This window comes from Panicum virgatum, chromosome 8K (assembly GCF_016808335.1).
Source record: "Panicum virgatum strain AP13 chromosome 8K, P.virgatum_v5, whole genome shotgun sequence".
In the NCBI taxonomy this organism is placed as follows: Eukaryota; Viridiplantae; Streptophyta; class Magnoliopsida; order Poales; family Poaceae; genus Panicum; species Panicum virgatum.
This window is the reverse complement of record NC_053143.1, coordinates 47,731,151-47,743,392: the sequence shown is the minus strand read 5'-3', so window position 1 is coordinate 47,743,392 and position 12,242 is coordinate 47,731,151. Positions and strand designations below refer to the sequence as shown.

Here is a 12,242-nt window from a genome sequence, read left to right as displayed (position 1 = left end):
GATACATTTCAAATCATGCCTTTTGAAGGCCTACTGGCCAAGGTCCTGGAAGACCCAATTCCACTGGAATGAGGTCAGATCCAGATAAGGATAAGAAAAGCTGACACCAACAGCTTATGATGGTTGCTTTTAGGTGCAGGGTGTTGCCCATTTTGCTTGCTAATTGTCGCTGCCTTTTGCCTTTAAAAATACTTACTTTATCTTCAGATTATGTGGCATGTGTTCAACCATTCAAGCTGGCTCCACTGAAAACACGAGGATCAGATATCCAATGAGCTTAGTTCATATGCTAGCTCTAGAGCAAGGATATAACGCGAAGGCGCAACAACGCACTCACACACTGGCAGTCTGGCAACTGCCAGTAGAGGCTCACTTTTACAATTTTTCGTATGGAAAATGCTCCCATTTTATACGAGATGGGAATGGGATTGGGTCAAAAGATGGCCGAGTGTTTCATTTTGTTATTAGTGCTGTTAACATGCACTATTTTTAAGTAGTGATTTGGATCCTGCCAAGTGGTTGGAGAGTTTGACCAGCGGACGGCTATTGCTTTAATTTTTTACTTTAGCTCATATTTGGAAAACTGGAGGCAAAATTGAAATTTGACATGGAGCAGAGTAAGGACAAGTTTAATTTGTTCTAGCTTGGGAGTTGGGATTGTGAATTTAGGTTTTACAATCAAAAGCTGAAACAAATGTATACAATTTTCATCTTGGATTGTAACAATCTATAAGGCCAGATTGTTACAATATATTAATCTGCTTTATTACAGCTTGTATGCTGCTTCTCACAATCTATAACCTGAAATAAGACCTTAACCGACTATACTTCATCACTATATAGATATCGGGTCTTATGTGGACATTCATTTTCTTTCTGTTCTAGTTTATCTTTTTTATATTGGTGATGTGTTGGTGCACCATTGTGTGCTGGCTACATGTTCCTTAGGACATTTGCTTCACCATTTGATATAGTGGCCTTGCTTTACCAATGTAATTTTGCGGTCTCATGCATCCCTGGTAGAGTGGTAGAGGATGTTTGAAACCAGAACATTTTAGTTATCTAAAGTATTTTTATATAAAGAATAAACCGGCCTCTATATCTACGTACTACGTACTGAAGATATATATATAGTCAAGAGTTACCAGAGTTTTTAGACTCTAACCCTCTGAAGAGGATTTCGAAAATACAAGAAAAAACTCTAAAACAAAGAAAGAAAACTAGAAGACTAAGCTTATCCTTGCAAAGTCATATTGTAGCGCCAAACCATCACATCATTCGCCCTCTTAGAAACTTAATGTTCAAATCATCTAACGCTACTGAGGCAAAAAAGCCAGATTGATAAGGAGTTGAGTCCCGATCTTTTGAGAGGTATGGTAAACTTGATTGGGTGGAGGCATTGTATGTAAAGGAGTGATGTCCTCATCACAGATCGAAGGATCTCCAAGGTGACGCTCCAGAAAGAAAACGACATCGAAGAGATCGTTGCTGCCTCGTGCGGCAAATCAGGATTGGGTTTTTATCCGAAGATCCATCGGCTGCTGCAAGAGATATCGGGGGTTTGAAAACACCGTGACAACGCCTCCAGAGAGAAAAACAGCGCAAGAGAGCACCACCATCATCGTGGCCAGCTTGCCAACCTAGCTTTTGCCTGCATCTCAAGAACCCCCTACACACAGTCGGTCCCCTCGCCGAGCACAGTCACCGGCATCAGCGGATTGCGCAAGCCCAGGACATGTCTGCAGCGTACCGTCCGATGAGACCAAATAGCCCCACCACCACTGCCGGCCATGGGGGGTGGTGGCACCCTAGCAAGTCCTGCCCAAATCCGAAGTGGGCAACGAGAGCGAGTGGCGGTGGCGGCCGAGCGCCCGCCCCACTGGTGGTGATGTGGACCTAGGCGAACGCCTGTGCCCCCAACGGCGGCATGGACGAGCGTCGGCGCCCCACTCCACCACAGGTGCAGAACGGAGGGCCGCCGTTGGAATCCTTTGCCTCCACCACGAGCGAACTTTTGAATCGTTGAACAAGATGAGGAAGAAGGGAGGTGCCTCACCACCACCCTCTTCGCCGACACACAGGCTTCCAGCAGCTGGTTCCGGTGGCGGCATAGCGGGGAAGAGGGGGAGGGGGTTTTGGACGGCGGCTGGCTTTTCCGCCTGTGCTGCCCTAGAGGGGTGGCGCCAATTATCTAAAATATACACTACTGAAAAACGAGCCAAAGGTCCAGGCCAAAAGTACCAGCTCATATTGTAACCAGTACTAATACCAGTCATTAGTACTGGATGCAACAACAGCCGGTACTTTTGGCCTGGGCCAAGCGCCGGAAAGTTACGCCGCGTCAGAAACCGGTACCAATTGAATATCAAAGACACCGGTTAAAATCATGAGCCGGTTCCAATTGGCCCATGCATTAATGACACTGGGTAATGGCACGACCCGGTGCCTTTGAAGCAAACATCGGCACCGGGTCATACCACAACCCGGAGCCAATGAAGGTAACATGCCTTAGGTACCGGTTCAAACAACCACCCGGTGCCTTTGGAGCAGACATCGCGATATTATTAAGTCCCTAGCCGTCGGCACTTGAGCTCTCATCTCTCTACCCCTCATTTCTCTACCACTCTCATCTCTCTCTACCTTATCCTCGGCGCGGGGACGCAGCGCCCGCTCCAGCGGCAAAGGCGGCGGCGCGGACGCGGGGGCTCAGCCTGGGAAGCAGCTGCTCCCTGGGAAGCAGCTGCCGCCGCCGCTCGCCGCGCAGGGCCTCACGCCGATCAAGCAGGCTCCGGCGCCGCGGCGCAGGGGCGTCAGCCTGGGGCCCTTGGAGATCCACCACGGCGTCTGCATCAAGCCTGGGGCCACGGCGACGCGCGCGGGTCAAGCCATTCTCCAAGCTCAGTGCCGTTCGAGAAGAAGGTCAACATTCCAGGCAGCAGGTCGTCCGCGTCCCAGCGAAACCGTGGCCATCCAACAACGCCAGGCAGCCACTGGATGCCAAGCAAGGGGCCGCACCAAGCAGAGCCAAGGCGAGGAGCGGGAGCATGAGCACGGCGAGGTGAGCATGTGATTTTTTATTCACGAGCTATACTCAATTTTTTGGCAAACTTTTTTTTGGATCTATTAATCCTTAAGGTTACGCATTTGTAGCTCGAGTTTTGTTTCGAATTGTTGTGATTTGAGGAAGTAATTTGGATTTGAAGTTTCTTGGCTCCGCTCGTTTTCCCCTTTTCTTCCTTCGGTTCTTTGCGCAGGGAAGACAGCCGAGCGAGCAGGAGCACACGTGGCCCGAGGCAAAGCACGCGCGGCGCGTCGGCCAGCAGCTCGCGCGGTAGTGCACGCGATGCCGGCCAACTTCCGCAAGCTGCTGGCCGCGCAGCTCAAGAAGCTCGCGGCCACAGGGAAGCTGACCCGCGTGAAGAACTCGTTCAAGCTGACCGCCGCTGGACGGGAGCTAGCCGTGGGTGATTTTTTCTCTTTTTTTTCTTATTTTTTAGAAATAGATATGCATGTGAGATTTTATGGATTGGATCTATCTTGTAAACAATTTTTTGGATGATTTATGGAATCTATGAGTATTTTATCGATCGATTTAATATCTTGTGAAGGATTATTTGGAGCATGTGGTTGATTGGAGTATTTTATATCGATGGATTTAATATCTTGTGAACGATTCTTTGAAAGCTGCTAGTGAAGGATACGAGGGAAACGGGAAATGATGCTAGAAATGCCATGAACTCATTGGTACCGGTTGGAAAGACCAACCGATACCAAAGGGGCGGCCAGTCAGCGTGGCAGCCCCTTTGGTATCGGTTGGTCTTTCCAACCGGTAGCAATAGATGTCTAAGGCACCGGGTGAAAAACCCGGTGCCTAAGCACCTCTTCAACCGGTTCTGAAGGCTCATTTTCTAGTAGTGATAGGTATTGGGTCCGTGTGTTTACTTTACTTGATTGCCCAGGCAATCTTTAATGGAAACATGAAATAGAGGATCATTAACCTTATTCTAAGAAACCGATACATTGCATGCCGGATCACATGTATGTAGTTTATTACTTTATTTGGTGTAGAATAACTTTTTGTAGCAAAAAGGACAGCGGGCACAAGCCTGGGCCCAAACAAACAAATCCAAATGTCCCCTAACAGCACTAATTTTCTCTCGAGGAATCTTCTGCACCATCATTTTCTAGAATGAAAGCTCCGGTCACCAACACTAGCTGTGATAAAAAGATTGGGACAGGCAAAACCCTCCACCAGATTGCAGTTCGTACCAACCCATAGTATCGGTCTAAGGACAAAAATTCCACACTACCACGTCATGCAGATTGTATCATCACCGTGTAGATGCTAGATAGCAAAGCACTACTAAATTTTGTAGAAAGCGGCTAATTTAGGACCGGCCGTATTATGTATCGTTCATATGGCCATCCTTTTCTTATTGGGAGCACTTTATATAATCAATCAATGTTCTTATTTTACAAAGCGAATCACCTTGGAGCCTTCGGCAAATACATTAGGGTGTCTGCTTGAGAGAGAAGAAAAGGAACAAATGATGTCAGCACATGCGTGCGTATGTGAGGAGAAGAAAGAGAATGGATAGACGACACAATTTCAAACAAAATAAAAATCGTAGTTTCTAAATTGAGCGTCCAAATTAAAATCCAGTGATATAGTTGCGCTCGTTTTAACAAGAGCTTCAAAACAAGATCCCACACTACTATATTTTAAAGATATATTTTTAGTATGAGAAAATACTTTTTAGTGTATTCTAATGTGCTTATGAATTTTGCAAGAGTTGCTTATGGTTTTTACAAAATGTTGCTTGACTCGCTTGAGTTTAGTTAAGTGGATATTGATGTTAATATTTAGAAGATATATAGATTGGATGGTGTGCTTAGAGGATGATGGCAAACAATTATGTTGGGGTAGGTGGATGTTTATTGTATGATAAGTGATAGCTAAATTTAGCAAGTCAATTGGGCATTTTTACTAATTTATGCTAGTATTTTTTAATCTACGTATGCAATTTATGTGTCTTTGAAAAATATTGTTTAAAGATATGCAAATGGTGTCTTATTCTGAAGATCTTTTCAAGAGTAATATAGTTGTGCAATTAGAATTTAAATTTGATGGCCGATTTAAGAACTATAACTTTTTAAAATTTAAAATTGCTTACACGTGCTGCCGTGGGAGATAGAAATCCCCCACTCCCGTCGAGCAGCTATCGTTGAGTTAGAATTCAATGCGGAATGTATACTATAGAGGATCAGATGATTCCACGTGCACAATGTGTGAGATAATCGATGTAAAAGTAGCGTAGATACCGATAAAATTACGGCATGCTGTAATGGAGTCACTATCAATTATATAAATCACAAATTTTGTCAACTAACTACTAAATTTTGCTTGAAAGTTAAGTATTTTTTCTGACAAGAAGACCATGGTGTGAACCAACATTCCAGCCTGCAAGGCCCATTGGTGATGTTTGGAGGCCCATTAGTCAGTTAACGTTCGAGTCAACCAAAGACACATTCCCTAACCCCTAAAAAAACAAAGACACATTCCCTGACTAATTTGTTGCCTGATACCATTTACCCATTTTAATCAGTCTTAAGATGTCCCTGAATCCTTTAAAAAAAAGACGTTCCTGCATCACGATGCGTCTTTATCATATTATTAGTCCAACATTCAAACTTTATATGTTTCTATATCTTTTCAACGTGTGTTGCTTCATTATTGATTCCCTATAATAAATGTCAACTTATAAGTTGCCTGTAATCAAGCACAAAAAACTACTAGGAGTACATACTTCCATATATATTGCCTGTAAAACAATACGTTTATCACCAAAGGTACTTCCATATTTTTCTGAGACCTCAGCAATATAATGTTCAAGCACATGCATTGGGAACCATATATACGATCCAAGCGACAGCTGTTGTGGATGCGGACAAGCGGCAGTATTATAAACTCAAGCCACATGGAGCTTACTGTATTCTCTCCTCTTCTCTGGTCAATGTCCTTATTTGCAAGTCAGAGTTCAACTGCTAGGCGAACCAGCAGATTAGAGCTAGTTGGAGTTGAGATTCTTGTTGCGCAGCATCCGCTCCTCGGAGAGCATCTTGGCAAAGCGCGCGAGCGCGTCCTCGTTGGTGCCCTCGCCGTCGACGGGCTCGTACATCCCCGTGTCGATGTTCACTCTCGCCACCGGCTTCTTGAGGAGCTCCTCGCCGATCCTGATCAGAGCTTCCATGTTCTCCTTCGTCGCGATGTCCACGGACGACGTCTTGCCGGTCAGAGAATCATCCTATACAATTGTGTAAAATAAAACACAAGTCCTTATGTACACAAACATATGATAATTAACAATGTATGTGCAGATGAGTAGTAGAAAAAATGTCGACTTTTTTTTTCACCTGGATGCGGAGGTAGTTCTTCTGACAATGCAGGGCCTCGAAGAGCACAGCCGCGTGGATGTCGACCATGTCGGCGCTGGCGTGGGAGAAGATGTCGATGATGGGGGTGAAGCCGCCGACGTAGAGCCACTGGATGAGCCCCCACTTGGCGCACTGCGGCGCGGTGTACTTCTCGGCGAGCTTGGCCGAGCCGGTGCCGACGGAGATGATGAGGTAGTTCTGGTACTCGGTGGGCTTGCCGGGGTGGAAGTCCGGGTTGCGGCGGAGCACCTCCTTGGTGAGCATGGACATGGCGATCATGGTGGGGTTGTTGGCGGCGACGCCGCCGTCGACGAGGTGGTACTCCCGGGACGCGCCGCCGGGGCCCCCCTCGGTGGTGAAGAAGTGGGCCGGGAAGTAGGTCGGCGCCGCCGACGTGCTGATGCAGATGTCGGAGAGGTGCGCGTTCTTGAGCGGGTCGGCCTTGGCCTCGTAGGTGGTGAAGATGACCGGCTGCAGGTACTTGACGTCGAAGGCCGGCACGACGATGTTGGTGACCGTGTCCGCGACCCGCATGTCGCGCGTCAGGCTCTTGATCTTGTCGTGCAGGAAGGCGCCGTCGTACTTGGGGCCCCTCATCAGGCTCACCAGGTTCGCCACCGGCTTCAGGAACCCCATCCTGGATGCAGCACATCGATCACATGTTGGGATTGGAACGATGTTTGGTAGTGGCAGACACCACTGAAATGAACATGGCATCATTCAGATTTTTCAGACTTTCTTTGGGGGAAGATCTTGGGGCCGTTCTCGAGGTAGAAGGTGGTGAGGTCCTTGGCGGCGAAGATGGGGCGCTTGTTCTCGTCTGGCGCCGCCAGCATCGACGTGAGCAGGGCGCCGGTGCTCGTCCCGGCGATCACGTCGAAGTAGTCCGCGATCCGAGCGTCCGGGCCGTCCAGCTCCTGCAATCATCATCGATCAAATCACGACGTATTAAAACTTTTGAAGCAAAAAAATTTGTGCTTTACTGATTGTTATGGTATATATGTACCTGGAGCTTGGCCTCGAGGCAGGCGATGATGGTGGCCGGGATAAGCCCGCGGATGCCCCCGCCGTCGATGCTGAGCACGGTGATGAGCCGCCCCTGCGACGGCGGCGGCTGCGGCACCTCGGCGGCGGCGTCCGTGCCGTTGCTGGCCATGGCGAGTAGTTAGCTAAAGCTCGAGCAGCCCGGCCCTTCGATCTTCTTGGATCTTGTGCTCCCAATCTGAAGGTGACGGCGATTTGTAAACCCAGAGCGCGGGCCGCTTCTCGAAGCATCGCTAGCAGGTGATACGCGAATCTTAGCTTCTCTTTCTTTCTCCCTTGCACATGCTTCATTCCAGGTTGGCCGTGATCCTGGAGCACAGTTTATTTCAGATAAAAATGTTAAGCGCTGATTGAGCTTGATTGATTATTCTTCAGATCTTTCGCGTGCGTACCTTCCATGTTGAAAGACAGCTCGATGGATCTTCTACAGCAACGACGACATTACTGTGTCAGGATGGAGTACATCTGAAATACTAAAAGGTGAACGTGAGCTCCTTTATTTCCAGAGGAATAATAAATTTTGCAGTCGCCGGGACCTTGCTAGAACCATTTGATGAATAATGGATCCAGCCAGCCTATCCAGGTGTGCATCACATGCTATGACCAAATTTAATTTCGTGAAAACATGCGCAGGTACGAACACAGTTGGATACTTTCATTTGGATCTGCATGCGTGCAGTGGTAAACGACGACCTTGAATTGAAAACTTCAAATTAAACGTGTCCTAGCAACTCGATCGCAGGCGACAGACCTGCACAATGTAGACTGATGAAGTCTTCAGAAGCGTTAAATTAAACCAGAGGCGTCTCGTTCTTGCAAAGGCGGCTAATCCCAATGCAAATGTCATATAGGTTTCATAAGCATTAAATGCAATGACACACATCAGGATTTGTGATGACATGTCAAAATAATTATGAGGAACGAGAGGAAAGAAGCTGTAAATGGATAGAAAATGATAGAAAATGATTAGTTATGATAGCAAACTATTCCCTCCTTCAATTTTCATAATGCGTAGTATAACATATCACGATCTTCCAAATAACATTTTGATTCTTCATTTATCATATTATTATATCACTTATGATTATAAACTTATAATCATGGAAAGTATATTTGATTATGAGTCCAATCATATAAAGTTTATATTATAAAAATAAAAAATTAATAGTAAAATTATTGGTCAAAGATTGCAAAATTTGAATCTTGATATGCATGTGCGTCTTATTAAAAAAGATGGAGGGAGTAAAACACACGTGGCATGTACTTTGAAATGCAACATTCATAGAAACACTCTACCTGTTACTCAATTTGTTTCTCCAACCGTCTAGTGAACCAAGTTCAAATTCTGGGTGAAAGTGATCGGGTGCTCTAGCCTAAGAGGGAGAGGGGATGAATTAGGCTCTCTAAAAATCTTAACCTATGGCTCCAACAAGTTTGCACATAGAAATAAACTATTGCATACTATCTAGATGTGCAACTACGGTTCTTCTAGTGTGAAACCCTCATCCCAAAAGAGTTTTGCAACCTATAGCCAATTCTAGGAAAACACTACACTAAAGGCACACAAGTTGCAATATAAAATACGGAAGCCTAAAGGAGGGATGAGAGGAAGCAAACTCTCGACACGAAGATTTATCCCATGGTTCGGATTGCGACAAAGGCGCCCCTACATCCACGTTGTTAAAGCACTCACGAAGAGTATCGCTTTCCGGCAATCAAGTCTCTTTCGTGAACACAATCACGATCACCTTGATTCCGCTTTCCACTAAGGAGCTTGCCCACAAAGGAGAGGGGGTCTCCACGTCCTCCGTACAAAGGTTGTCGTCGCCGCTCCGCACCAAGCCGGAGGGTCGTTGACGTGCCGACGAGCCACCAATTGCTCAAAGGGGCCGGCACACCGAGATACACTTGTTGGTTCACACTAGAACCAGCCACAAGGCACAACACCTTGCTTTCACACTCTCTAAAGAGCTAATCCTAGCACTAACACTCACAAAGCTTGTGCTAAGCCTAAGGATTTGATCAATATGCACTCGGGTTGGCTTGGAGGTGTTCTTCAATGTGTATGGGGTCTCTCTAGTCTCCAGCAACACCAAAATGGCCGGGGGATGCCATATATATAGCCCACCAAGTCGAGCTAGCCATTTGTACCCGTTATGCCTTTTTCTGCGTAGGCATCGGTTAAACCGGTGGGTACTGTCGGTTTAACCGGTCACACACAGGTGGAAAACTATCCGTTGGCTGCTCTGACATTCCTGCAGCTGACGTAGCAACCACCGGTTAAACCGGTGCATTGCACCGATGCTTCATCGGTTCAACCGGTGCTGAAGATTGGGCTCTACGCGCCCTGACATGCTCTTTGGGCAATAGTATAGTGGATGCACCGATGCCTTCTTCTTGTACCATCGGTTTAACCGGTGCCTCTTGAATTTCTTCAGCTGACTCAGCCCCGCACCATCCATTTGCACCGATGCCCTTGCGTCGGTCTATCTGGAAGGCATCAGATCCACCGATGACCCACCATCGGTCAAACCGGTGCTACAGATTTCACGCAGCATTGACCAATTTAATTTGTCACTTGACCAAACTACTTTGTCAATGCACTGCTGCTTGTTTTGCTTCGTTTCTTTACGTGTCTTTTCATATTTGATGATTTAAATGGCTTCCATTACATCCTTGGAACCTAATAAACACCTACAAAGTATATCTTGATAGAATGTTAATCCCAATGATTGCGTTGTTCATCGATCACTAAAATCACTCGAAATGGCCTAATTGGGGCCATGTTCGTTACAATCTCCCCCTTTTTGGTGATTGATGACAACACAATCGAAACAAGCATAAAATTTGCAAGAATTGACAAATTGAACCGCTTACACTTGCTTGGATGCTTACCACCATCCAATGTTGGCTTGGCCTCCCCTTAAAACTATGATTTCCCCCTTCGTTCCTCCCCCTATTTCCAATGTTGGCTTGGCCTCCCCCAAAAAACATGATTTCCCCCTTCATTCCTCCCCCTATTTGCTACTCCCCTTTCACATGTTGACTTGATCCACTCGGCATTTCTCCCCCTTTCGAATATACCTCTCCTCCTTGGAAAAACACATTGCTTTGATCCACATCTCTCCCCCTTTGGAATTAAATCACCTAAAAGGCTCTTGCAAAACAATATTGCTCAAGAGAAAGTAGTCTAGGGAGTTAGTTCCATGACTCATGATCCAATTGTATGATATCAATGAAGATACCAATTGAAAAATTACTAAGATGGATCACAAAATCACGAAACTAGCATGATATGAGCTAAGCTTTCCACAAGTGTGTGCAAAAAAATTATAATGTGAAAATCAAGTGCACAACAAGGTGTTTCAACAAGAAAGCTTAGATCATATCAAGCTCGGAGGTAGCTCTAAAATGACAAAGATTTGACAATGATACCAATTGAATGAGATTAGAACTTTGCATACCTTCGGGGGGACATGATTTACCTTGCATGTACCAATTTGAAAGTGACTTACAACCAATTGAAAGTCTTTAAACGATGAGCACTTGGTACACCAAGGTTGAGTAAATATATGAGCATATAGCTTTTGAACTTAGATATGAGCATTTAAGTTCAATGGTGCATGGCTCAATATGCATGAAAGTACATTAATTTATCTAATCACTCTTATAGAGTTGTTTGTTCACATTGAATGTGAATAACATCCTCTTAGAGTGTTAACTCTGTTGTGAGACTATAAATGATAAACTTGCAAATATGTTAGTCTCAAAATCACAAACCATAGAGTGAACTCCCCCTAAATGTGTGCATTTAGGGTTTGAATCACCAAGCAAATGTGTGCACATAGTTATTGACAACAATGAGAAGTTTACCGTATAGCTTGTGTTCATGGTACACAAATGAAATACATACCTTATGAAGTCCATGCACTATGAAGGGTAACCTTGTGTAGTTTTCTACACACTTATCAAACCATGTAGGTTACTCATGGGTTAGAGTCATGACACAAGCAACCCACCATATATAATGCTAGGAGATGCAATACATGCAAACAACTTAGCAAAAGCAATGGAGCTACATGATGCTTGAATTGAAAGCTTGCTACTATTACCTTATGGGAGACTTGGGCAACAAATGTCCAAAATATGAGCTTAGCTTGCTTTGACTTGAATCTTCACTTCAACTTGTAAGCTAAGCCTCCAAATCCCCCGAAGCCATTCTTGGTCTTCAAGTCTCCTTTGGAATCCACACCATTTGTGGCCCCTTCATGTTGGTGATGTCTTCCTTGGGCACCCAAATGGAGCGGTTCCAACTCCTTTCCTTCTTTCCAACCTTGTGAGCAACCACCTTACCATTTGTCTTCTTTTTAATCACATAGGAGGCGCCATTGGTTTTGTTCCTCCGTTTGGGCTTGGTGTAGATGAGAGAACTCTTGATTGTAAGCTTCTTTTTGTTCTTCTCATCTGGAAGCTTCTTTCTTGGTTGAGAACACTTGTTGGATTTGTGACCTTCTTTGTGGCACTTTGAGCAAGTCACGGTGGACCCCTTCTCAAGATTCTTCACCATGTCTTCTCAGTTATCTTGACAAGGTTGAACATTGCTCTCAATGCCTTTGCTCTTTAATTTATGCAAGTCCTTCATGAGCATTTTCACTGCTTGAGCTCATCATTCTCCTTGGCAATGAAATCATCACATGATTCTACAACAATATTCTCATTGCATTTCTTATTGCAAGGGTTACAGTAAGATTCATCAATTAAAT

At 45.3% G+C, this 12,242-nt stretch overlaps 1 protein-coding gene across 1 annotated transcript; it reads right to left on the bottom strand.

Moving 5' to 3' along the window:
- Positions 1 to 5,885: 5,885 nt before the first annotated feature.
- Positions 5,886 to 7,668, bottom strand: LOC120644950 (patatin-like protein 1). The gene is made up of 4 exons (XM_039921691.1): positions 7,442 to 7,668; positions 7,171 to 7,352; positions 6,415 to 7,072; positions 5,886 to 6,305 (listed from the first exon to the last, which is right to left on the bottom strand). The coding sequence occupies exons 1-4, from the start codon at positions 7,589 to 7,591 to the stop codon at positions 6,069 to 6,071; spliced, it is 1,227 nt and encodes a 408-aa protein (XP_039777625.1). The 5' UTR covers positions 7,592 to 7,668; the 3' UTR covers positions 5,886 to 6,068.
- Between the last annotated feature and the right edge of the window lie 4,574 nt (positions 7,669 to 12,242).

Excerpts from the sequence above, each read along its gene's own strand:
- LOC120644950 (XM_039921691.1), bottom strand. The coding sequence starts at position 7,591 with ATGGCCAGCAACGGCACGGACGCCGCCGCCGAGGTGCCGCAGCCGCCG. Across the intron at positions 7,353-7,441 it reads GCCTCGAGGCCAAGCTCCAG|GAGCTGGACGGCCCGGACGC; the intron begins GTACATATATAC and ends TGATGATTGCAG. Across the intron at positions 6,306-6,414 it reads AGAACTACCTCCGCATCCAG|GATGATTCTCTGACCGGCAA; the intron begins GTGAAAAAAAAA and ends ACAATTGTATAG.